General features: G+C 41.6%; 2 protein-coding genes across 2 annotated transcripts; one reads left to right on the forward strand and one right to left on the reverse strand.

Annotated features, from left to right (window-relative positions):
* Window positions 1-601: 601 nt before the first annotated feature.
* LOC147515629 (protein BONZAI 1-like) lies at window positions 602-11,931 on the reverse strand. The gene is made up of 16 exons (XM_086588515.1): window positions 11,744-11,931; window positions 9,810-9,857; window positions 9,109-9,257; window positions 8,940-8,988; window positions 5,911-5,967; window positions 4,651-4,839; window positions 4,420-4,554; window positions 3,935-3,996; window positions 3,734-3,836; window positions 3,538-3,652; window positions 2,435-2,511; window positions 2,210-2,347; window positions 1,934-2,098; window positions 1,561-1,674; window positions 1,355-1,451; window positions 602-1,212 (listed from the first exon to the last, which is right to left on the reverse strand). The coding sequence occupies exons 1-16, from the start codon at window positions 11,894-11,896 to the stop codon at window positions 1,115-1,117; spliced, it is 1,749 nt and encodes a 582-aa protein (XP_086444641.1). The 5' UTR covers window positions 11,897-11,931; the 3' UTR covers window positions 602-1,114.
* An 8,470-nt stretch (window positions 11,932-20,401) lies between these two features.
* LOC147515630 (uncharacterized) lies at window positions 20,402-21,825 on the forward strand. The gene is made up of 2 exons (XM_086592984.1): window positions 20,402-21,144; window positions 21,705-21,825. The coding sequence occupies exons 1-2, from the start codon at window positions 20,402-20,404 to the stop codon at window positions 21,823-21,825; spliced, it is 864 nt and encodes a 287-aa protein (XP_086449110.1).
* Window positions 21,826-25,303: the final 3,478 nt, after the last annotated feature.

Raw genomic sequence — 25,303 nt, forward strand, 5'->3', positions numbered from 1 at the left:
ATCCAATCGGATAACACTCAAAAAAAGCCCAAAAAATATATCCGAATCCAAATCCGACATACCCGACTCCGAACCCGACCCGAATAAGTAAATAGATATAAAAATCAACTCGAACCCGACCCAAATAAGTAAATAGATATAAAAATCAACCCGAACCCAAACTATTTGGGTTCGGATCAAATCGGATTCGGGTCAAACCCGACCCGATTCCCTGCCCTAACTGTTATACAGTCCAGAAACATAAAGGAACTTTTGTCACAGCCGACAGATTAATGTAAGGCAGCAACTAAGAGAATCACATTTCATCATTATGTTATATATATATATAATGGTGAACTAGTATTAGCCCCCCACTAGATGAGCCAATTAGGATTTCCCCCACTAGATGGGAAATTAGGGTCTCCCCCTAAATACACACAAAAAAATTTCGGTCAACCCACTTTGACTTTTTTTTTTTTTTTGTGTATTTAGGAGAGAGACCCTAATTTCTCATCTAGTGGGGAAAAATTCTAATTGGCTCATCTAGTGGGGGAGTAATACTAGTTAACCCTATATATAAAGTTATCCACATTTGTTAATTTTCCTTTTTAAAGAGGTGAAATGCTTGGTAGCCATTGCCAACTTTTCCACTCAATTAACCCTTCGTGTTCAATTAATTATCATCGGCAAAAAGAAAATTACACCTTTTGCAACATACATGTCTTTTGAGAAAAATACAAAATTGGAACAGCACAAATGTTGTCCAAAGTTGACACCAACCTTGAACGGAGATTGCAAGTTTCAGTCAGCAATTGAGTCGGATTCAAAAGAATACACCTGTCAATACCTCGTTCTTAATTTCCAAAGACTCCCCCTTTTTGGTGGTATATTGATGGCCTCATAAACTATGATTGAACCAAGGTGGACATGATGTGGCCCTTGTGGTCGATCGAAGGCTGTGAACCCTTTGATTCACAGTAGTACTGTAAATGTGAGACCAGATCTCCTCAAAGAATGGGAAACCCCGAAACGGAATCTTGCTCAAAAGATGGTGCCTAGCACCATGGACTCAACCAACCACGAGCTCTAAAAATGGAATATGAAATGGAAAATAAGTGATATGTACAATTTCAACTTAACAATTTTGTGGACGAATATCTCTTCTCCTCATGTAGGTTAAAAACTGCACAGGTAATTCTGCTAGAAGGGATTGAACAATCAAGATTTCTCCACCTGAAAGTTAAATAAAAGGAGTGACTAACCAATGTAAATCAATTTAGATTATAATATTATACGAATAAGTTGACTAGAATTACAAGGTGACAAGGGGGGCTAATAAAAGACATACTACTCTAAGATATTATATTCAACTTACTGTGCACATCTCGGAACGGGACAAACTGCACTATATCACGTGATGCTATTCGTCCGGCTGAACTTTCGAGTCGGTCTCCTTTATCTGCATCTAATACCTGCCAAGCAGAAATAAAATCAACATAAATGGTGCAATACAAGCTCACGTTATAACTATGTAGCCCAATCTACTTATTGTAGCAGTAATGGACTGTAAGAATTAGCTACCTCCATTTCCTTGAAGTCAGCCCCACCAACTCCAACAATGATAATTGACAATGGCAAGTCCGATGCCTTCACAAGAGCATCTTTTGTTTCCTGGAGATCTGTTATCACTCCATCCTACAACACAATTTAGATAACTTGAGGGAAGACGCAATAACAGAAATCTAGAGACATAATACATCAATAACCATGTCAAGAAGACTTTTCTATTGCTAACCATTTGGAGTTTCTAATATCACTAATGCATTAAAAGTTACCCTTAATTAAACTGTATCAGTTCTAAAATATAGCATGGTTTTTAACATGGTATTTCTCAACATTTTCCTTAATCGTTACTGTCTACTGAATAGAAATAAAATTCTGTTATCACGTATACCGTTATTATTAAAAGAACGAAGTACTTCTGCTGATTATTGGCAAGAGCCTGGCTGGCTATTAAGGATGCATTGTTTATCACAGGTCCAAAAAGCGTGGGGCCTGCTAACGACACATTAGGAAGGGCACTTGCATATGCTGTCAGGATTCCTTGAACACCATCAACCTAGAGAAAATGAAACAAATCTTGCTCACATTAGGGAATGCTCTAAAACGTAGAACAGAGACCCATACAGGGAACATGTTTGTATCGAAAAAATGTTTCACCAATCATCACCTCAGAATGATAACTGCTTCCATTCAAGTTGAAACAATGTGAGACTGGGCCATCTATTGGTCGTGCGCCAAATCCCCAGGCAGGAAACCGTTTGTCCAAATCATAAAATTGCAAAACTTCTCCAACCTCTAGGATTGCCTACGAAAATTTCTGCTCTTCATTTACTTGTCCAAGATTTATAATAGGAAACCAGCACAAGATCAATTTAGTGAACCAACTTCTTACCTTTTGGTATGAATTGGGTCGCCCGGAAGGATCAATATAATGCAAGGAATCTGGGAGACGGGGATTTCCATTTGAAGCTGATAAACGAGAAAATAGGAATTAGATTTTGGTATTTGAGTGCACACAGCAGAAAACCTGGCGTTGGATGTATATGAAATGATGATATTGAGCAGATCCAAGGTGAAAAAGGGAGGGGGGAGGGGAACCCTCAGATTTAGGTGTAAAAGAAATAGTGTAGTAAACATAGTCACTTTTATGCCTTAATTCAGTTAGTTGCAACCTGCCTCACCTCATTTATTATGTAGTGTGTACTTTGTTTAACATCTATGGATATTATGGTATGTGTAGTTGGTTTGGCCCTTGATGCTAAATGTTTAGTACTATTGTTTATTAACTACTAACATTCACATCAATAGGGGCACATTTGTAATTCACTCATTTATCTGTCTAGTTGATCTGGTACACTGATTGCTTGTACTTGTCTTTTTCAGTCACATGGTCCACTTCAACTTTTTGCACCAAGGATTTCCAAAGCCTATGTCAATTTATGGGTTCGACAACCTTGTTCCTCGCGAAGAACACAAACTCTCACACAAGAATTCAATTGAGAAAACCTTTCTCTAACACTCAAACTTTAGTACTCATCAACTCTAACTATGGCCAAAGGCCTACAACTCAATATATAGCTAAATAAACAATTAATTTAGAAGCTGCCTAAGTACGACCCGTCAACGGACGGAACTTTCGAGGCGAGAAAAGTTAGGCGATATGGGGACTGCCGGCACCCTTCTAATTCAAATTTAGAAACTAATAATCCTAATTTTCGGAATTAAACATATGTTATTCAAATGATTCGAGACCACAAATCCATAGTTTAAAGTCAACATTTGGATCTAGTAAAAGGGATCTCTAGGTAGGAAGGAACACTTATCAAACTCACTGCCATTTAAGTTTATTTCCAAGCAAAGAGATCTAATCCAAAAAAAAAAAATTGCACCCAAGAAATCGTCTAAAAAAACTGAGATGACATGGATAACATTTCATACGGGCAGAAAAAGTTCATTTCCAGTTCTTCAATACAGTAAAAAAGCCATGAGAATTACCAGTAAAATCAACAGCCACCATGAAGTTTAGTTCACATCCACCAGTAATGTAATCCAAGAAAGTGTTTTGTACACTCTCAGAAAATTTGTCCACAAAGAAGTGACTCTTTAAAACCTGTGATTATGTTAGAAAGCTTTTTAATTACAATCAAGGAAAAAATGAATGGGCGGAAACAACTGACCCGACAATCAACACCTTGTTTTGGTAACCATGTCCAACTAGAGTTGGTAAGAACAAGCTTTCTCCTTGTTCATCATGGTGAAGCTTTTCCAAGTCTACCAATGATTTCTGAACTTTCCTAGGAGATCAAGAAAATTAATTAGCAAAATTAAAATACAAGTATACCAGATAGATATTAAGAATTATAAAAAATGAAAATGGTAGTCTTCCATTTACCCAATCAAATCGTGTCTGCCATTGCTGTTGAAGTTGAAGCATTCTATAAATAATGTGCTTTCCTGCATATTAGCAAAAATCATGAAACCGTAAGAGTAAAAAACACCAGCATATTCAATGTGGTCCGCAAAAAGTCCCCAGTCATATGGAAGCCATGTTTTGCACATACTAATGAGTAATGATTGTTGAATGTTGAATGTTAGTCCACTTATCATCTACCCCGACAGTTGCACGTGTGGACGGTACATGCCATTTAAATCTTTAAAGTAGAATTGCGTAGATGAAATTTATGTTAACACGGCCAAAAGAAAGTTTGGTTAAGATGGTCCAATTGGTGCGATTTAGGGTACGTTCTTCTAAACAGTAACTGGCTTAAACGATGACAAATGTGTCAGGAAAAAGAAACCTGAAATAACACAGAAAGGAGCAGGTCCATGGTTACAACACCACAGAAAAGCTTAATTACTGCGGTGATTCGCTTATACCTTGCTTCCAACTTGCTGGATGTTTAAGCATACTGGCTTCCATATAGGGTCGTGATCATTCTTTTTCACTTCGGTCTTGCAAACAGGAATCGGGTCTCCACTTTCCACAGTTTTTGATATTACGAGGAACGGGTCCTATAAGAGAATCTGATCATGCATCAGTTCCAAATCCTATATCGGTGCAACATGGAGGATGAAGAAATGATGAAAACTAAAAGATAGGATCCATACACTTTTCGAGAAGAGATCCTTGTATTCAAGATCTGAACACCTCAATATCATCTCTGTAACCGTCTTGGAGCCAATACATTCTTCAGCATGAACAGTAAGTTCTCCTATGCTTTTAAAGCAACTTGATGTGTTGGATTCTTCTCTATGGATAAGATCTAATGTCAACGATCGAGTTGGTTTGGTGACAATCTGCAAGAGAAGGCATAAAAAGTATAAATACACATGCCTTTTGATAAAAAGATGGAATGTGGTGTATATGTAAGAAACATTTGCCTTCAAAACAAACAATATGGAGACAAAAGCTGGTAACTGCTTTTTCTTTTCTTACAAATCAGACACTGAATCACTGATTACTGAATCGGCAACTCCAAAATGAAGGTTTACACAAATAAAGAGTTCAACTAGAGATGAAAGCAAATTTAACCTCGTGGTTAGTACTTATTGACAAGTATACAGGTCTACTCTGTTAATAATATGCTCAATGTTCCAGATTGCAGAAGATAAGCGTCGAGTGTCGACCAAAAAAAAATATTAACTGGTTCAGAAAAGGTCATTCCAGCTTCAATGATTTTTTTTTTTTTTTTTATCGTTAAAGTATAACTTTATTAATATAATTAAAGATAGGTACATAAGGATGAGATATCCTCCATTACATGCATATAGAAAAAGAAAAGAAAAGAAAAGAAAAACCATAAAGTGATTAGATCACGTTAAAGAAAAACTGTTTTCTTTCTATCATCATTCATGATTAGAGAATGACATCGGAACCGTTAGTTTTGTTGTGGACCACATTAGTAGCATAAGAATATCTCATTTTAGGTTTTCTCGTATGCCTCTCTATGTATAGGCATTAGTGTTGGGGTAATATATCAACAAGTAGCAGTCTTCTCCTTTCTCCACAATTTCTTCACAATGTAGTCCTTAAGGTTTTAACCCTTTAGCGTAAATAAGGTTCTTCTCCGTTTCTTTCTTCTTCTTCTCTTTCAGTCTCTTGATATTGAAATAAGTTTCGTCAACACATAACTGATAAAATTAAATTATGAAAACTACAAACCAAATTGTTGAGTTGATTGCAATAATATTTGGGCCACATAAGCGAAGAGTATGAATCAAAAACTTGAACTAGATGGTTGTACTCAAAAGCAACTTATATAGAAAATATGGACATTCTACTCCATACTTATCAAAGTGATATTTCTAACTTTTTAAGTATTTTACAAAGTAAAGGCACCCGCAATTTAAATTATGAATAGGTCAAACCTTAGACAAAGCACAAGTTGCCTCCCCAAGAAATTGCTGCTCCTCCAGTTTCAGCATCTGCATACATTTTGGAATTTCTAGTTATATATTCTAGTAAGAGCACGCCTATTTAAATGACAATAATAATGATAATAACATCACACTAAGCAACAACAAAACACTCAGCCACATAGCATTCACGAAATTTCCTACAATTTAATAGAATAATCTCTGTGCTATATCAAAAATTCAAAACTACACTTTCATGCATATATTTTGTAACTGAACTCAAGCAAAGAAATTCCGTAAGATACAAATTAAGGCAGAGTAACCATACCCCTAATCTAAACTTGCATAGATAACTAAGATAAGTACGAAGAAGAATAACAACTGCAACTACCCTCTAATACACGGACGCAGTTATCAAAGGCCTGTGTCCGCGTCCGACGTGGCTCTAACACGGTCAACATGGTCAAGACGCAGTCAATTGCAATGGACACAAGTCAACCAAAGTCAGGATGCGGGTCAAATATAAAACCAAAGTCAGGATGCGGATCAAATATAAAACCAAAGTCAGAAAAGAGGTGGGGGGAAGTGGTGGTGGTGAATTGGAGGTGAGGTTTGTGTTTGGAGTTATTGAAGTATTAAGTTTTAGGAGAAGATCGAGTTGTGGTGGAGTGTTTGTAGTGGTGGTGTGTGGAGATGTTGGTGGTGGGCAGTTAGTGGAAACAACGAAGAAGAAGATAACTGAGAAGATGAACCTTATCCATTGGATTGGGATGTTAAGAAATTGGATCTGGCTCGTTGGATTAGGGACACATGGGGTAGTACAATAGTCAAAGTGTTTGTGGATGCGGTGTCTCTCTCTTTTTCTGGATAATGGTGTGCACGTGGTGCTGGTTGGGGACTTGGGGAGTTGGGCTGACGAGTTTGCAAAATAATAATCTAACTCATCTATTTGCATTCAACTACATTATTAATACTAATAAATGTCCAGAATACATTTTATGTATTATTGAAAATAGAAAACATAAAAAATAAATGGTATTAGGTCAAATCCAATTTAACTGGATTTTGTATAATCGTAAAAAAATTCAAAGTACACAAATAATTACTAGGGTTATTTAGCTTTAGGTCCTCCCAATAATAGGGGTATTTGCGTTGGATCCAAAAAAATTTGTTTATTAGTTTTAGGTCCCCCTTACTATTAGTTGCCCTACTATTAGTTGACCGCGTTGACTGTCATTGACTGTTTGTGGAGGTGTGATTGATGTTTTGAACTTGTGGATTGTCGTAATTACCCCTCACACCCATTGCACGTGACGAAATAGAAACAAAACAAAAATAAATTCAATTTCACTTACACGTGTCAAAATCCGAGAGTTCTAATCTAATGGTTTCTGTTGAGCAGCTTCATCATCTTGCTATTATTTCCAAAAACTAAAGATAAGACCCTGATCTAATACTCATTGTTCAAATGTATGAAAAGGATGACGAGAACAACAATTACCAAATTCAAAAGAAACAATTTTTGTGTGTAATGATGAGGCAATGAAGCCTCTTCCACAACAACACCATCAAAACCATTCAAACTCAAACGCCATGTACAAGAACACACCAAATCGGTGCATTACTATTAATAATCACAACATTCTTCATAACAAGATCACTCGATTAATCTATAAGTCTTGCACTTACAAGAAAAAAGAAATTAACAGTCTCAAAAATTTTGTGTTTATTAATAATGGGGCATTGGTATTTTGGCCTGAACGTGGGTATAGGTCGTATTTGGATTTCAAGATATATGTTTATGTGGTAGATGGGTTGAAGGAATTGATGTGTGGAAGAGATGGGAAGATTACTGCTAAGGCGTGTGTTAAAGGTCAATGAATTTGATTACGTGTAATTATTTTGGTGGAAAATGTTTTTAGAGGCATGTGTAGTTCTTAAGTACTGTTTTCACATGTATTATTCGGTAGTGACACCAATTTAGAAACTGAGGTGTGGACACTCGTTCGGCTTCATGGAAAAACATTGGAAAGGTCCCATTCACGCCAAAGTTCTCATCAGTGTGTTTTCCCAGTTGGAGCTCACTGATTTAGTGTCGAGATGTGATTAATTAGAGTTGTGGGTTTAGATATAAAGGTGATTTCAGAGTTTTAATTTAATCACCAATTATGGGTGTTTAGATAATCCCACACTAATGGTGTTGTTTATGGGTTCTTGAATTCCTTCAATTGGAGAAGATGATGAGTCGACTCAATTATGAAATTGTTTAAATTATATATATATATATATATATATATATATTTTTTTTTTTTTTTTTTTTGGAATTTCAGCAGTCGTTGGATTGGGGAGTCAGGATTACAATACGTATCGGGTAAATTGAAATCAAGATTTTGAGTTTTTTGTTTGGGCACGTGCACAAAGTGAGGAGTAGTTAGGGCAGTTTGAAAGTTCACGACACCAGACACACCACGACAGACGGTCAAACCTGGTCAATGACGGTCAACGCGGTCAATTAACGGTAGGAGGACCTAAAGCTAATAAACAAAAAACTTTGGATCCAACGCAAATACACCTATTATTGGGAGGACCTAAAGCTAAATAACCCTAATTAGTAATTAGGCAAGAAAAATAATAACACATTATTTAATTTCCGCATCCAGGTTCTGTCCACGTCCTATTTTTTTTTAGATATAGTCGAGCCGCCGCATCAGTGTTTGCATCCGTGAACTACCTTAATGGCTAGATGCGTAGGTTCCCTATTCCCAAAAATATGTTTACGTAGAGCAATATCCAGCGAAATCAACAGCCTGTATATACACACAACTTCCATGCTTCTAAAGTTTAAGCAGAAACAAGTTTGGAAAGACAAAAAGGGAACTATCAACTCTAAAGTGGAAAAGGCAATAAATTTGTGCTTGCTTTTAAGACTATGAACGAACCTAACAAACTGTGTTTGATTTTCCAATTGATCAAGCAAAATGAAGGACTGGCATTTACAAACAAGAATCATATTGTAAGTTCGTAACAGTAATATAATGTACCTTTACTGGTACATTGTGAAACTGTGTGTCAACGTCATACACATGGAACCTGTGGGAATGTGCATAACAATCAGATTAAAATAAATGATGATCAATATATGAAAATAAATTGGAAAGAAAGAAAGTACTGAGGCGACAAATTAACTAACAATGGGGAAAAAATGCTTACACTAAATTCTGCACAACTTCAAAATGGTAGGAAATAACATATTTCGTAATCCACACAGGATTTAGTGAATTCAATACTACTTCAGTGCGACCAAGCTCTTCAAGTTTGCCATCTCTTCCTTTCGCATAAAGAACAGCCATTGGATCACTCTAATGACCAAAAGACAAGGGGGGAAAAAAGGATAGTGTAAGATACCTTGTCACTAACTTGCTCGGATACAGAGAAGCTGACTGGATACTACTTAAATGGTAGATGCATACTGATCGAAAACCCACAACTGACACGAGAAAAGAAACATGAAGATTTTTTACACTGTTTTCGAAGAGGATATATCAAACAACTTATTGACATTTGCCAACAATATAAAAAACAGGGTTTCCTGAAGCTAGTAATGAAGAGCACTTACCAGAGAATGTAGAAAATACACTAGTTCCTCATAAAGTAACCATCACATGACATGAAACAGGGTTACCAGATATTTGATTTATCACCAGTAATCTACGTATATGTGATGTAAAATAGCCCATGATGACAGCATCATGATGTAATAGTTATTCAAACCAAGAAGCAAAAAAGACTTAAATTGATTGGTGTGCACCAACTAAATCAAGTTTCCTGTTACTTAGCGATTGTGGCAAACACAAAGAAGCTAGTAGAAGCATTAAGGTGTGAAAGATATGTGTGCACATAAACATACAAACCTTAGAGAGCACATCCCGATCTTGCAAGTTTGAAGCGGAAAATGATAGCTGTTCCAAGAATTTTTTGAATCAAGCCAGATACAAATAAGAAAAGAACATAGCAAAGGTCAATGACTATCAAAGAAAAAGGTCAAAACTTTAAAGATATATTTTTACGGATCAATCTCAGATAAGCAGGTGAAGCACATGGTCCACGAAATTTCAGAGAGCTAAGCCCTATACTGGATGAGTGCATAATCTGTTTAGAACAATGAATATATAGAGAATAAACTTTGTGAAAAGAACCTCTCGATCCTAGTGAGTAACTTATACAAGCTGCGATAGTGATGTGGGAAGGATACCCTAAACAATTAAAGAATTTGTTTGAAAACTCAGTAGAAAAATCAGGTAAATATAGGGTATGAAACAATAGTACGGAGGAAGAGTTTTGTAGGTATCTAGCAGAAAATAACAATTAACCAAGCAGTTCCCTCAGACACCAAAGGAAGGAAAACAGGAAAGTGAAAGCAGTGGAAGAAGTCAATTGTATAAAACATCTGTATTTCACTATGAAAATAAAAATCGTGTCTACTTCAACAATAAAAGTCTCAAGAAGCGTTTATTTTGAGGTCTAATGGAACTAGGATAGTATTTTAAAGATATCTATGAAAGCATGTGATGTAGCTTGTTGGCGAAAGCTTCAATAATGTCTGCTCAAAGATAAATTAGAGTTTCTATAAGGAACTCTTCATAACCAATTTTAATTAATTCTCAAAATTAATAACAACTAAAGACTAAGTGGGGCTTCAAGGCCTTCATTTTTTTCACACATAGCTAATCCAAATCTAACTGGGAAACATAATACAAATGAAACTAATTACTTCTTTAAAACAAGCTTCCAATTTAATAAAAATGGTATCACCAATTTTATGTAGGAGTTATCTATATAAGGAGGTACAAAAACAAATTTTATGCTCAGTATTCAATAATACATACATTGTCAACCAAATACAAATCCTTTCTCAATTTATCGTCTTCGAGTTTATAATTGAACTTTTCTCGCTTCCGCTATGTTCAGTATGTTTTTGAAGACTAATAGAGTGATAGCACCTAAGGAGTTGAAGAATGCCTCCAGGAATGACTCTAACAACTTCAGTGCCAATCAGATTAGGGACACTTATTTTAATGTAGATCGAAGCGGCGGAAACAACACTTAATCAAAATCTACACTTTAAGAAAGCCTTACATTTTATTTTGAATCTCACTCAATAATTCATAAACACAAACACAACTAACTCAAAACCTAAATACAAGCCCTTATTTATAATAACCCTAAAAACAGTAGACCAATAGAAATTAGACATGTGCCAAATAATAACTAAAGGACTCCTAATTGCACACACATAACACGACCATGGGCTTGGACTTGAGCTATAGGCGCACGCCTATGAACTCATATTCTACATCATCTTTACTGCATGATTTCACCCATAGCGTCAACACTAGCCTTCAACATATGGGGCCAACTATAGTGTGGCATCGTTGCATCGCAGCTTCAATTCCATATATCATCCAACACTTGGACCAGACCCGTGCACTTATTCAACCACAAACTTCCACAATAACTTTCAACAATTGGACAGCATATTGGAATCTTTATATCCAGGATCGAACTTACACTATTAAGAAGAAAACTAGAGAAACAATAAATCTTAAAGAAATCAGTTATTATTATGAAACTCTCCCATACACTTGTTGCCTCCAAACAAGTGTGACCATCAGAAAAAAAAACTCCCATTCAGTTATATTTTTTCCAGACCCTAGAATATTTTCACAAACAACTCACATAACGGATATCTATCCCTATTCACAATATCAAGCCAAAAGAAGTTGATTCTCCTAAACATTGAACTTATTAAGTAGATAACAGACAAAGAATATAAAGATCGACAGACCTCGATCTGAGTGAAGAGAGCTTGGTAACCACGTGACTTTAAAAAGAAGTCGACGGAATCATTTGTAGTGGTGGTCAGATTGTTATGGGAAGTTGCTGCGCCGCCACCTACTGCTGACCACCCGCCTTTGTCGTCAGAGCAGCAGTTTCCCATTTTTTTATTATTTTTTCTTTCTAAAGACTGGAAATACTGTGACTACAAAAAAATGGTATTTATAGGTCAAGGATAAAATTGCCGCGTCACGCTACTTTTTTAATTTTCTTTTTCCATATTAAATAGGTTAAAAGTTATTTTGTTTTTAGTGGGTCAGGCGTCATGTGTCGAGGTAAAATGAGGTTAGAAAAAAATAAAATAGAAGATGACAAGAAACTTAAGATAAAATGATCTCAAATCAGCTAGGAAACATGATCTCAAATCAGCTAGGAAACATTGGTAGTAGTCCTTAAAAAAATTGAGTTTCCCGAAAAGTTTATCAAATGGCTTGTCATGTCTTTCACCTCTCCTTCTTACTCTATATATTGGTGAATGGATGCCCACAAGGATATTTCAAAGGCAAGAGAAGGCTCCAGCAAAGAGATATCTGTTTGTTTCTCATGGAATTGTTGGAGGGTCTCTTAAAGCAGGGTCTGAACTCACGAAGTATTATCCCACATTCAAAGTGTAAAAGACTTGTCATCACCCACATTCAAAGTGTAGAAGACTTGTCATCACTCATTTGAGCTTTGTAGATGATGTCCTTCTTTTATGTAAAGGGGAAGAAGCGTCTATTACTGCAGTAAAGGAGTCCATTGATTGCTTCTCCAATCTTACAGGGCTCAAAATTAACTCCATCAAAACTGCTATGCTCACTGGTAGTATGACAGAGGATGATGGAATGGCGCTTGCTAACTTGCTAGGGATTCAAAAGACTACTCCTCCTGTTAAGTACCTCGGATTACCTCTAACCTCTGCGAGAATAAGCTCAAAGGACTGCCTGCCTTTGATTGAAAGAATATCAATCAGAATCTCAAATTGGAAAAATAGAGCTTTATCTTATGCGGGAAGATTGCAGCTTATACAATCCATTCTTTCTTCTTTCCACATCTATTGGGCTAAGACCTTTATCTTGCCTATGGGAGTTCTTGATAAGGTGGCAAAGTTGTGCAACCGGTTTCTTTGGGCTGGAGTGTCCATGCAAACAAAGATGCATAAAGCCAGTCGTGCGAAACTGAGATTACACAAATCCGAAGGAGGGTTAAGCATTATGGATCCGAGAGTGTGGAACAAAGCTACATATTGTGGGCTAGTCTTCAAAGTGGCGAGTAAAGAGGAATCTTTATGGACAAAGTGGACCTGGGAGTATCACATAAGGAGTAAGCACTTTTGGACCATGAAGATACCGCAAGATTGTTCTTGGGCCTAGAGATGCATTCTCAAACACCGAAAGACTGCTAGAAAATTCATTCGATGTTTGCTAGCAGATGGTGAGGGGACTAACTTGTGGCATGATCCCTGGATGTCATCTAAGCTGCTGATCCATGATAATCAAGCTCGAAACTTGTTGCATGATTTACTAGATGACGCCAAAGTGAGTGAATTGATCACAAATGGTAGATGGAATGAAGTGGTAGCACAGTTACCAGATGAATAATTGAAAGTGAACATCCTACAGAGTATTATACGAATTAGTCAGCAAAGATTGGTGACTAGTGAGATAGTCAAAACTTTTGTTTGTGCCACAGTATATGGTATCTGGAATGAAAGGAATAGCAGGAAGTTCAAGAAGAAATCACATTCAGCTGACACTCTCTCCAGTGACATAGTTGAAAGAATGCAAAACTACCTCTAGAGAGTGATAAAAGACGCACTACTAAAAAAAAGGGCTTTTTATGACAATTTTTAGCTGTCATGAAATACATATCATGACACTTTCTGATTGAAAAATTAGCCGTCATTATTGAGGGTGTCATAAAAAGCCAACCAAAACCGTCATTAAATTTATGACGGTTCATAGAAAAACGTCTTAAAAGTTCCTCCCATTATGACATATATTAGTTTTTAAAACGTCATAGTAGGTAAGTTTTATTATGACATCTCATATGTAACCATCATTAATTATAGTTAGAACCGTCAAGAAATTAACAATATTTTCTAACAGTTCACGTTAGAACCGTCATGAAATGCTAATTGACTAATGTGGAACCGTCATGAAATGCCCATTGACTATTGTAGAACCGTCATGAAATACCAATTGACTACTGTGGAACTGTCATGAAATGCCCATTGACTATTGTAGAATCGTCATGAAATGCCTATCAACTACTACAAAATCGTTATTTTATGCAAGAAAAATACGTCAACAAATAGTTTACACTGTAACAGTTCTTCTACAACCGTCATCTATTTTTTTTTATTATTATTTTTTAATTTATATTATATATATTATTATTATATTTTTCTAGTAAAAAATACTGCATAATAATCTGTAATTCAATTCCTACCTAATAACCTGTAATTCAATTCCTAATTTGTAAACTTATTTCGCCAATAAAACAGCTATAAAATTCTCAAAAATAAAATTAAAATATCCACAATAACTTCAACCCATATATTTTCAAACCATTCGAAAACACTTATTCCTTACATTAATTTATCATTTATCCAACATCACTGAAAAATGCTAGATACACTTATTTGATAGCACATTCAACCAAACTAAAAATCATTCTAATCAACTCCATCATCAACAAATTAAGTATTATCCATCGATCGATTGAACGTTGTCAAACCTAAAAAGCATATAAAGTAAATAAACATTATTAGTAAATTTGCCACTGACCAAAAGCACACTATTTTATATAAGCATGACGATAACAATGCGATGGGACTTAGTTCTCACAACGGAAGAAAAAATAAATGAAAATACCTACAATGCAAATGGGATGTGATTCAAGATATACACTACTACATTTAAAGTCATCCCATACCTCAAAGCAGCAAACAAAATAAAAACAAAATACTATTATCGCAATACATACTCATACTTTTGGCTTGGCGAGATAAATCGTTCGATAAAGTCAATAAACTCCATATGAATTTCAATAAGCTCAGCATTGGTATAGGTGATAGTATTGGCCAGCTCCATTAGCTACACAAGTACGTCAAGTCAACAAAGAATTTAGTATATATGATATACGTTTACAAGAAAGAATTACATAGATATTTTAGAATATATTAACAAGAAAGACTTGCTAACCTTTGTCTTAATTGATTGATTAGGATCTATCATAAAATGTCTCATGAACCGCAAGACATAATATCCACACTCGTATCCTCCTGGTTGAATTGGGCACTACACGAAAGCATAAACAAATTGTCAAAACACATTCAATACACTAAGTAAATCTTTCACATTCAAGTATTATATATTTACCTTGACATAGTACCACTCTGGTTCCACTCTTTTTCCTTCACTTAATACTAATGTTTTCATCCCACTAAAAAACGAACTTTACAATTAAGTTACAAGTTGTTTGCATATATGACATACAAAATAAAAATAAGATTAATCAACTCACGTGTTCACCATGCATCTTAGTTTTATATCAGGGACACCTCCAGTTGAATCAAGAAAATATACTTTTTTTGCACTTTCGTCAATAATTACCAAAACCCAATGAATCCTATACAACCATATATAGGAGTTAAGAAAGTACAAAAAATAAAAATAAAATGAGAATGTATATATGTTAAATAACATGACCAACAAGCATACCCCGAATTGTACGGAAGAAAAATAATTTGGTCTCCTTGTCTTGCCATTAATCTATTTGAGACCAGACGATTCATCTCTTTTTTGTCTGCATACAAGTTGAAATCGCCAGGATAACGATCCAAACCTCCTCCGAGAACTTTCGTATTTCTCATACAAATATCTAAAAGAAAAGCATACTACCATTAGTACGATATGTACGCATAAATTAAACAACTCAACTCTTAAAAAAAAATCCAAGATTCCACTCACCTGATATATACTACAATGCAATTGGCATTCAACATTTGCTTATGACAAATATCCATTATTTCATCTTTTACAATATAAAACTGCAGTTCACGCTCAAAAATCCTCATGTCCATTTCACTTATATGATTTCCCTTCATTATATTGCCGACCAAAACCGCAAATTCTTCAAATATAATTTCGTCATGCTCATCACATTCAACCTCATTAATCTATAAAAAAAAAAATACAATGAATAATAAATACAAATAGGTGCTAATTTATATAAATATTGGTAGAAAAATATAATAGAATACGTTTTACCTTATTATCAAGTATGACAAAGTCACGAGGCCAAGCTTCACGTGGTAAAATTTTACCGCACCACCTACCCTGGTAATGTCATCATCAGGAATTGGTCTTGGTAGAAGAGCAATCGCTGAAATTGCACGTATTATTTGTACACGCACATAGCCTTCACCCATTCTATCATTATGGATCTTGTCATCCGGTCCAAAATCCCTCAATTATACAAGCATCAGCAACAACATTGCTTTTGGACCCCAAAGCAAGTTTACACTTTAAAACAGCAACAAACATTAAAATAATTAAAAATTAAAAATTATAGTGAGTACCATGATTAATGATTTTAGAAATTAGAGATTTTACCTTCTCATTTCCTGATTTAGGTTTAGAGATTGGCATAACACTTTTGGTTTTATTAGCACCATTATCATTGCCTTTTGATCTAGCTTTAGCACCATTATCATTGTCTTTTGATCCCACAGCCTAACAAACATTATAAGGACAATTTTAATAGATATTTGTGTAGTGGCATGATACCGTCCTGGAATATCATAGGGAGTGGGGCCGGACTTAACATAACCCACAAGGCCGCGCTGCACCAGAGCGTGATGCCAGCACGTGGTCGCGGTACGGAAACCTTACACATGGAGGGTAGGGGACCGCGGGATCGAGGGACAGGTGGAGGGTTTAGATGAGAGGGGGAGGAGATATAAAAGGGAAGTGAGGAGGAAGAAAGAGAGGGGAAAAAGAGGAGAGGAGGAGGCGGCAATAGATCCAAGAGAGAGAGAGAGAGCGAGAGAGAAGATTGTAATAGTGTTTGAGTTGTAACAGATCGAAAAGAACATTTGGGTTATAAGAGCTTGACTTTGTTATTCGTGTTGTAACATTTGGCGCCGTCTGTGGGGACAACAAGATAGAAATGGCACCAAAGAAGGCGGCGGGTAGGCCCCGAAAGAAGAGAGTCCCGGAACAAATGCCGGAAGCGGCGGTGGAAGAAGGAGAGGGACGAGAGGAGGGAAGAGCAGAGGAGGAAGCGCCTCATGCGAAAGAAATCGGAGATTGAGGGAGGAAAATGAGGAGCCGAGGAGAGAAAAAAAGAGAGGGGAGGAAGAATCCGGGGATGAGGTAAGAGGAAGCCGGAGAGAGAAGAGGAGGAGGATGAGGAGCAAGGACCGACCTTTGGTGGACAATCCGGTGACCGGGTTAACAATGGAGCAGTCCAAAGAAATGATCAACAGATAGAGAGGCTTAATCTTCAATGCATAAGGGCCCAAACGGGCGCGGCCAGTCAAGTGGTGGCGGGGTTGAATCGCAATCCCCTAGCGGACGCGATATGGACGTCTGAAGTACCAAAGCGCTTTAACCAGCTGAGATTCGAGAGATATGACGGCACGGGGGACCCGGCAGATCACATCCATCACTTCAGACAGCAGATGCCGCCCGCAAGAGAGGCGAGGTATGATGGTTTGCGGTGCATGATGTTCCCGGCCAGCCTTAAGGGGGGGGCTTCCGACTGGTACTATCGGTTACCCTCAAAGAGCATAACGAATTTCCAAGAGCTAGAACAGGCATTTGTGGATCATTTTATACATCAGAAGAGGAGGGTGGTAGACATCGCGGCCTTATTCAATGTTAGACAAAGAACCGCTGAGTCCGGCCGAGAGTATCCGTAATAAACTTCAGGCCGAGACCCTAAAGGTGGAAAATCTGGACGAGAACGAACGGCGTAATAGCGTTCGAGAGAGGGCGCGACCGGGCGGCGGTCCATCATCGTGGCTAAGAACGAGATCGCGACCTTTGCACGAAGTTATACCCGCGGGTAGAAAGTACATCAGGCAATGAAAGATACCATGCGAATGAATCGAAGAGGGGAGGCAAGACAGTATCAGCAGTGGAGAAAGAGAGGGAGCGCGGTAAGACCGAGGGAAAGGACCGAGGCAAAGAGAGGTACCGCGGTCAATCATCGAGGCCGGAAAGAGGGAGGGAGGTAATTCGAAGAGAGCAGAGGGAGAGGAAGCCATACCGCTGAACCGAGATCACATACCGGGCGGAGACCATTGAGTGAGATATTACCGTTGATAAGAAATGTACAGGGATACGAAGGGCCGCGAACCATTCCGGCGGAAATGCCTAACAAACCATACTGTGACTATCACCAGGTGCACAATCACGAGACCAACGATTGTTATGCCCTAAAATGGTTAGTCCAGAGATTGGTGGAGAAGGGGATGCTGAGGGAATTCGTGGGGGAACCTCCAAATAGGGAGCAGGGTGCAGCGGCCGGGCGAATACTGGGAACTATAAATGTTATTTTCAGCGGGAAGACCGAGCCATAACGCCCATCGACAAGGTCGAAGGACGAAGTATCCAACAGGTCAATGAGTCGCACCGAGGACAGAGATACAGAGAAGAGACAATGGAAGAGACAATTACATTCTCCAAGGCAGACCTCTGAGCCGTGGACACACCGCATGAGGATGCGTTGGTCATCACAGTAGCGATGGGTAATTATGTGGTCAAAAGGGTCCTGGTAGACTGTGGTAGCGCCGTGGATTTGCTGTTCAGAGGGGCTATAGAGGAGATGGGGATCGACCCGGGACAACTGAGACCTCCGCGGACAAGTTTGTACGGATTCAATGGAAGTGTCACTGAGCCTATGGGGGAACTCTTGCTACCAGTAACCGCGGGACCGGTGACAGTGTTCTCAAGGTTTATGGTGGTCGATTCCAGCTCCTAGTACAACGCGATCCTGGGGAGGAGATGGATACATGAGATGAGGGCGGTGCCGTCGACGTACTATCAAGTTATTAGATTCCCTACCCCAATGGGAACATTTGAGGTCCGCGGAGATCAGGTGGCATCTAAAAATAGTCACCAGAATACAATCAAGAGGATGTCCCGCGGACCAGAGGAGAAGCCGACGAGCACCAGGAAGAGGTCCGCGTAAATTAATTACGGGTCTTGCGGGGCAGCGGAAGGGAGCAACTCATGAGGGATCCCAAAACTTTGGATGAGATAGAGATGGTAAAACCGCGGGCGAGAGAGGAAGAGAAGTTCACGTCGATAGGGTCGAGTCTTGCAGTGGAATGGAGGGAGAAGCTGGTACAATGCTTGGTGAGAAACAAAGACGTCTTTGCGTGGGAAATAGAGGATATCACTGGTTTAGATCCGGGATTCGCATGTCATCGCCTGCATATGAGGGAGGACGCGAAGCCAGTGAGACAGAAGATGAGGGGTATGAGGCCTAAATACGCGGAAGGAATCCGAGAAGAAGTTGCCAGATTAAAGATGGCAGGAATTATAAGGGACGTGGAATTCACGGACTGGTTGTCCAACATAGTCGCGGTCCCGAAGAAGAATGGGAAGGTCAGGATGTGTGTTGACTTCACAGATGTAAATTTAGAGTGTTCGAAAGACGGTTATCCAATGCCGCGAGTTGACGAGTTGGTAGACAGGACGGCGGGATTCAGCATGTTCTCGTTTATGGACGCATTGATGGGGTACAACTAGGTGGCGATGTATGGCCCGGATCAGGAGAAGACCTCCTTCGTGGTGGAAGGAGGCACATACTGCTACACGAGAATGCCGTTTGGGTTGAAAAATGCAGGGGCCACATTCCAGCGCCTGGCGGAGAAGATGTTCGAGGGCAAAATTCGCAAGGGCATTGAGGTATACATCGATGATATGGTGGAAAAGAGCATGTCGGAGCAGGAGCATTTGGAGGGGTTGGAGGAGACATTCCGGATACTGCGGACCCATAATTTGAAGCTCAACCCCGAGAAATGTACATTTGGAGTGACCACAGGAAAATTTCTAGTGTATATTGTGACACAGCGAGGGATAGAGGCCAACCCAGAGCAGATTAGGTCATTGGTAGAAATGCCCTCGCCGCAGACAGTAAAGGAGGTGCAGCGGTTGGCTGGAAGGGTTGCAGCTCTCAACAGATTCATATCGAAGTCGTCGGACAAATGCAGACCGCTGTATCGACTGTTGAGGAACTCCGCGGACTTCTCATGGACGGCAGAGTGTGAACAGGCGTTCCAAGGGCTCAAAAGATATTTGGGGGAGATCCCTTTGTTGTCGCGACCGGAAGAAGGAGAGAAATTGTATCTGTATCTAGGGGTCTCAGATTACGCAATCAGCTCGGTCCTCGTTCGAGTAGTGGATAAGATAGAAAGACCAGTGTACTTTCAGAGCAAGACAATGTTGGATCACGAAACCGTGCGGATCCGCGTGGAGAAGCACCCCTCGATCTCTTTTCGGCCCTGAAACTAAAGCCCTACTTTGAAGCACACTCAGTGATCGTGGTCACGAACTTGCCCCTGCTGTGCTCGGAGGCGCAGAAATCGTGGAGAATGTTGAAATGGGCCGTGATGCTGAGTGCATATGAGATCCAATATCAGGTTAGGACAGCGGAGAAGGCACAGGCCCTGGCGGAGTTCTTGGCGGAGTTCCCCGCAGAGGACCCTAATTGGGGGGAGGAGATGGTTTTGGAGAATGAGGGAGAAAAAGAACAGGGTAGCGCGGATCCATGGGACGGAGGTAACGGTTGGAGAGTGTTTGCTGACGGGTCAGCCACGGATGCCGGCAGTGGAATCGGCGTAGTACTGGTCACACCAGACAATAACAGGCTAGAGCTGACGATGAAGTTAGGATTCGCGGCATCTAATAACGAGGCAGAGTATGAGGCGGTAATTGCGGGCATGGGAATGGCAGAAGGCTTGGGGGTGAAGGAACTTACTGTGTACTCCGATTCCAATTTGGTGGTGTGCCAGGCGAATGGTGGATTCGCGGCACGGTGTCCCAGGATGGCGAGATACTTGGGGGTCTTCCGGGGTCGGGCGTCGAAGTTCGCGGCGATTCGGTTTGTACATTTGAACCGTGGGGAGAACCGTCACGCTGATGCCCTGGCATATGTAGCCGCGGCCATGCCGGGGTCTGAAGGAAGAACTATAGAGGTGAGAAGACTGGATAGACCGAGCACAGAGGAACCAGCGGGAGTACTGAATACCGCAGAGAGCGACGAAGGATGGATGGTGCCTATCAAGCAGTTTTTGACAGGAGAAGAGAATATTGGTCCCAGGGAGAGACGAAGGTTGGAACAGACAGCTCGGAGGTACACATTAGTAGGGGGGGAGTTATATCGGAGGAATTTCAAGGGACCCTTGTTGAAATGCTTGGGGCCGGGACTGGCTCGAGAGGTGCTCAGTGAGCTACATGAGGGGGATTGCGGGAGCCACTCGGCGGGCAGGACAACAGTACACCGATTGTTGACACAGGGTTACTTCTGGCCTCACATGAAGAGAGACGCTGTGGAATTCTCTAAAAGATGTGAGAAGTGTCAGAGATTTTCTCAGTTGATATGGGCCCCAGCCGAGCCGCTGCACAGTGTGTCTAGCCCATGGCCATTCGCGATGTGGGCCCTGGACATAGTGGGACCGCTGCCCATGGCCCGCGGTAAGAGGAGGTTCTTGTTGGTCGCAACTGACTATTTTACAAAGTGGATTGAAGCCGCAGGCATTATTACAGCGCAGGAAAGAGGTGCGGTGATCAAGTTCTTGTGGGAAAATATCATTTGCCGCTTCGGTTGCCCTCTACGCTATAATCGCGGATAATGGAACCCAGTTCACGGGTTCTAAGGTTAGGGGTTTCCTGCAAACGTATCACATCAAGCAGGGATTCTCAGCCCCCTACAACCCCGAGGGAAATGGGCAGGCGGAGTCATCTAACAAAACCATACTCAACAATCTCAAGAGGAAACTGGAGGGCAGGAAGGGGTCCTGGGCCGACGAACTAAGTCGGGTGCTTTGGGCCTATCGGACGACCCCACGAACATCCACCGGTGACACCCCTTTTGCATTGGCATATGGAGTAGAGGCCGTGATACCAACGGAGATGGTGGCGGCGACCACTAGGACCGTGGCTGTCGAGGATAAGTCGAACTGGGGCATTTTGGCCAGGGATATGAACCTAGCAGAGGAAAGGAGAGACACGACGCGCGTCAGATTGGAGGACTATCACCGCCGCCTGCAGAGGCAGTATGACAAAAAGCTGAGAGTGAGGAGATTCGCGGTGGGAGACAAGGTGCTTTGGAGAGTGACACCCAGCACCAAGGAGCTAGCGAGAGAAAGTTGGGCCCGACGTGGGAGGGGCCTTACGTGGTAGTCGAGGTAGGGGGAACCGGTACCTACAGGTTACAAACCTTGGAGGGAGCAGCGGTGGATAAGCCGTGGAATATAAGGTTGTTGAAAATATTTCATGAGTGAATGTAATGAGAGAGACTGAAAACTGCATGAGCTACTTGTACATATATAAAACTGTAGCACTTTTGAGGTGGAATATCATCGTTTGAGTTTTCATTACCCCTCAGAGTGAAGGGAAGGGGGGGGATGAGCCCCCCAAGGACGAGAGGTCCAAACCTTAGGGGGGCAAAAAGGAGTTGCCACACTAAGGTGAGGTCTCTCAGGGCCGGGGTGAGAGGAGTCGCCCGATCCCTCGGTAGATAGGGCGGAAGCCGAAGAGGCTTCCGAGTGCCGCGGGCAGAGCGCCTGCCGGAGATAGAGAGAGTAGCGGAGCCCCCAATCTGGATCGGGGCAGGCAAGTCAAACATCCAAACAAGAGGGTGGACAGAAACAATCCAATAAAAAGGAGATAAAAAGGGGCAAAACATAGTATTAACATCCCAACTGGGGGGAGTAAAAATACAGCAAAAGTAACGTAAAGAGTATGACAATGTAGCATCAAGAGAAGCCTAGCCAGGGCATAAACAAGCCATTTTCAAGACATAGAACTTTCCAGGATCACCGAAGCGGCGGCTTCTTCTATAACTATGTCCGCAGCCATATCTATAGCCTCGGCTACCAGCTCAGTGGCACCTCTCCTTCCGGTAGAGTCCCCATTGGCACAACGATCTCGATGGAGCAGCGGCAGCGAGCTTCGGAAGGAGGCGGCCTTCTTTAGTGAGCCGGGTCATCTCTTCCTTGACCTTCTTGGCCACCCTCTTCTCGGCTTGGGCCCGGTAAATGCCACGGAGCTCGTCCATGTCGGCCTCGTGCTGCGCATGGAGTGCCGCCAAAGCTTCTTGGTGCTTTTGAGAAAGAGAGTCCAGAGCGGCAGCGTGCTTCTCTTGAAGGGCCTCACGCTGGAGGGCGGCCGCGTTCATATACGCCAGGTGGGCGGCCTCTGCGGCCCTGAGCTTGTCTTGGGCCCGTAGCTTGTCTAGGTCAGCGGCCGCTTTCTTCTCTTCTAGGAGGGCCACCTCCTTATTAAGTTCATTAATCCGCGCCCTGGCACCAAACAGGCCGCGGATCATGAAGGAGATATCCAAGCTCATCTGAAGAAGGGAGCAAAAGTCAGAATACTTAAAGAGAAGGAAGAAAGATATCGAATGCAGAGAGAGGGGTACCTTCTCCCAGCCCGTATAGAAGGAAGTCCGGTGGGACTCAAAGGAACCACCTTCGGCATATGCCATATCTTCGGGGAGGTGAGACCCAAAGAACAGGGAAGAAGCCACTGCTGGGTTCTTCAGAGCAGAATCTTTGATGGTCAGGGTGCGGTTCCGAAGCTTGAAGGAGGGGCAAAATGGAGGAGTGGGTTCGTCGGCCTCCTTATCAGTGTGGGACGCCACCTCCTTCCCGGGGCGCTGTTCCACTTGAGGGGGCGCGGTAGGTGGGGCGATCCTTAGATGGGGGGCCTTCTCCAGGGACGGAAGGCAGTGAACGTTTGGAGGCTGGGGGAGGAGATGGAGGAACGGCGGTGGATTGAGGGGCAGCGGCGACAACGTCCTCATCCGAGTCGCTATCGAAGAGTTTGCGTTTGTTAGCGCCCATGCTTGAAGGAGGAGAAGTGGTGGAGGAGGAATGAGACGGGGAGCACTGGTCTTCCCAAGTTTCCAGGGAGCGGTAGGGGGTAGGGGCTGCGGAGCGGTGAGTGGTAAGACGAACAGGTTGGGGGCGGAGTGATGAGGCTGCGGTGCGGCGTTTTTTCTTGGGAGGGGAAGTGGCACGGGGCTTTCTTTCTTTAGGGGGAGGAGGACGAAAAAAGGGAGCGCTGTATTTTCCTATGGATGCCAACTCAGGGTCAGATAATAAGGGCGTAGCTGTGGCGGGGTCGATCCCAAGTAGCACGGATTGAGCCGCACCCAGGTCACGAATCCTCTGGAAGGTCGTGGAAAAGATGTTGTCGTAGGGTCGCGATCTCGAGTCGGGCCGCCAACCTGAAATAGATAAACGACAAGTTTGATTAGAAACCGAAAGACATACTTCCATAGGGGTAGATAAAGAGCGGGACTCACCACTGGGGAGGAAGGCCAGGTGATGGAGATTCAACTCAGGTGGAAGGTCCGCGGAGATGAAGTTTCCGGAGATATAAAGAGGGTAGTGATGCCATAATTTGTCGGAGGAAGTGATGCGAAGGATAAAGTGCTTTTTTCTAGGGCGGAGGCAAAACGAGTGATAGCCCACACTGACTTCCTTGGTACTCTTTTTGAGGTAGAAGTGGGCGGCCATGTCGCGAACCGTTATTCGGGGTACTTCTGAGCGGTTGTAGTGGTTCGCGGCATACATGACTCTCCAGAAATTGCCAATACCTTGGCATGGGGGGATGTTGAAGTGATTGCACACCTCGACATCAAGACGGGTGAGAGGCAGTCGAAGGCCAGCGACAATCTGTCCTACCGTGGCCACGAGACACCCTGGCTTGTGGGGGACCAAATGAGGGTAATAAGTTAAGTCGGGCACGTGCTCTAAGGTGACGTCAGCGGGTATCCCATAAGCCGCTTTAACAGCCTCAAGATTAGGTCTACGGCTACGTGGTGGTGGCAGCGGAAGGGCAAAAGCTTGCCCGGAGGTAGAGGGGGCCTCGGTCTGGTCAGGGGCAAGGCTGCGGTGTAGGGAGGAGGAGGAGGTGGCGGATCTAGAGACAGACATCGGGGACAGGGTGGAAGACGTACGAACACAACAAGGCAGGGAAGGAAGTGAAGATGAATAGTTCCAAACACAAAGGAATAGTGAGCACTATAACAATTAAAGGAAGCCAAAGAGAAAGGGAGACCAACCTGAGGAAAGAGAGAGCAACCGGAGCAAGAATGTCAGCTACAGAACCCAAAGAAAACGACCGAGCAAGCAACCGGAGCTGGGAAAATGGAAGAAGGGTGGAGGAAAAGGGGAAGAGAAGCTGAAAGGCGAAAGAAGGGCTGAGTGAGAGAGAGAAAAGAAATCGAGCGGGCTTTTTATAAGAGGTGGGGGCAAAAGGGTAATTGCCGGGGTGCTGAAATC

This window comes from Coptis chinensis, chromosome 2 (genome assembly GCF_015680905.1).
Source record: "Coptis chinensis isolate HL-2020 chromosome 2, ASM1568090v1, whole genome shotgun sequence".
Lineage (NCBI taxonomy): Eukaryota > Viridiplantae > Streptophyta > Magnoliopsida > Ranunculales > Ranunculaceae > Coptis > Coptis chinensis.

Coding starts and splice junctions, on each gene's coding strand:
- LOC147515629 (XM_086588515.1), bottom strand. CDS start 11,896: ATGGGAAACTGCTGCTCTGACGACAAAGGCGGGTGGTCAGCAGTAGGT. Junction 5,968..8,939: donor TTCACAATGTACCAGTAAAG/GTACATTATATT, acceptor AAATGTATGCAG/ATGCTGAAACTGGAGGAGCA. Junction 2,348..2,434: donor GACCCAATTCATACCAAAAG/GTAAGAAGTTGG, acceptor AAATTTTCGTAG/GCAATCCTAGAGGTTGGAGA.
- LOC147515630 (XM_086592984.1), top strand. CDS start 20,402: ATGCTGAGTGCATATGAGATCCAATATCAGGTTAGGACAGCGGAGAAG. Junction 21,145..21,704: donor TTGGAACAGACAGCTCGGAG/GTACACATTAGT, acceptor CACATCAAGCAG/GGATTCTCAGCCCCCTACAA.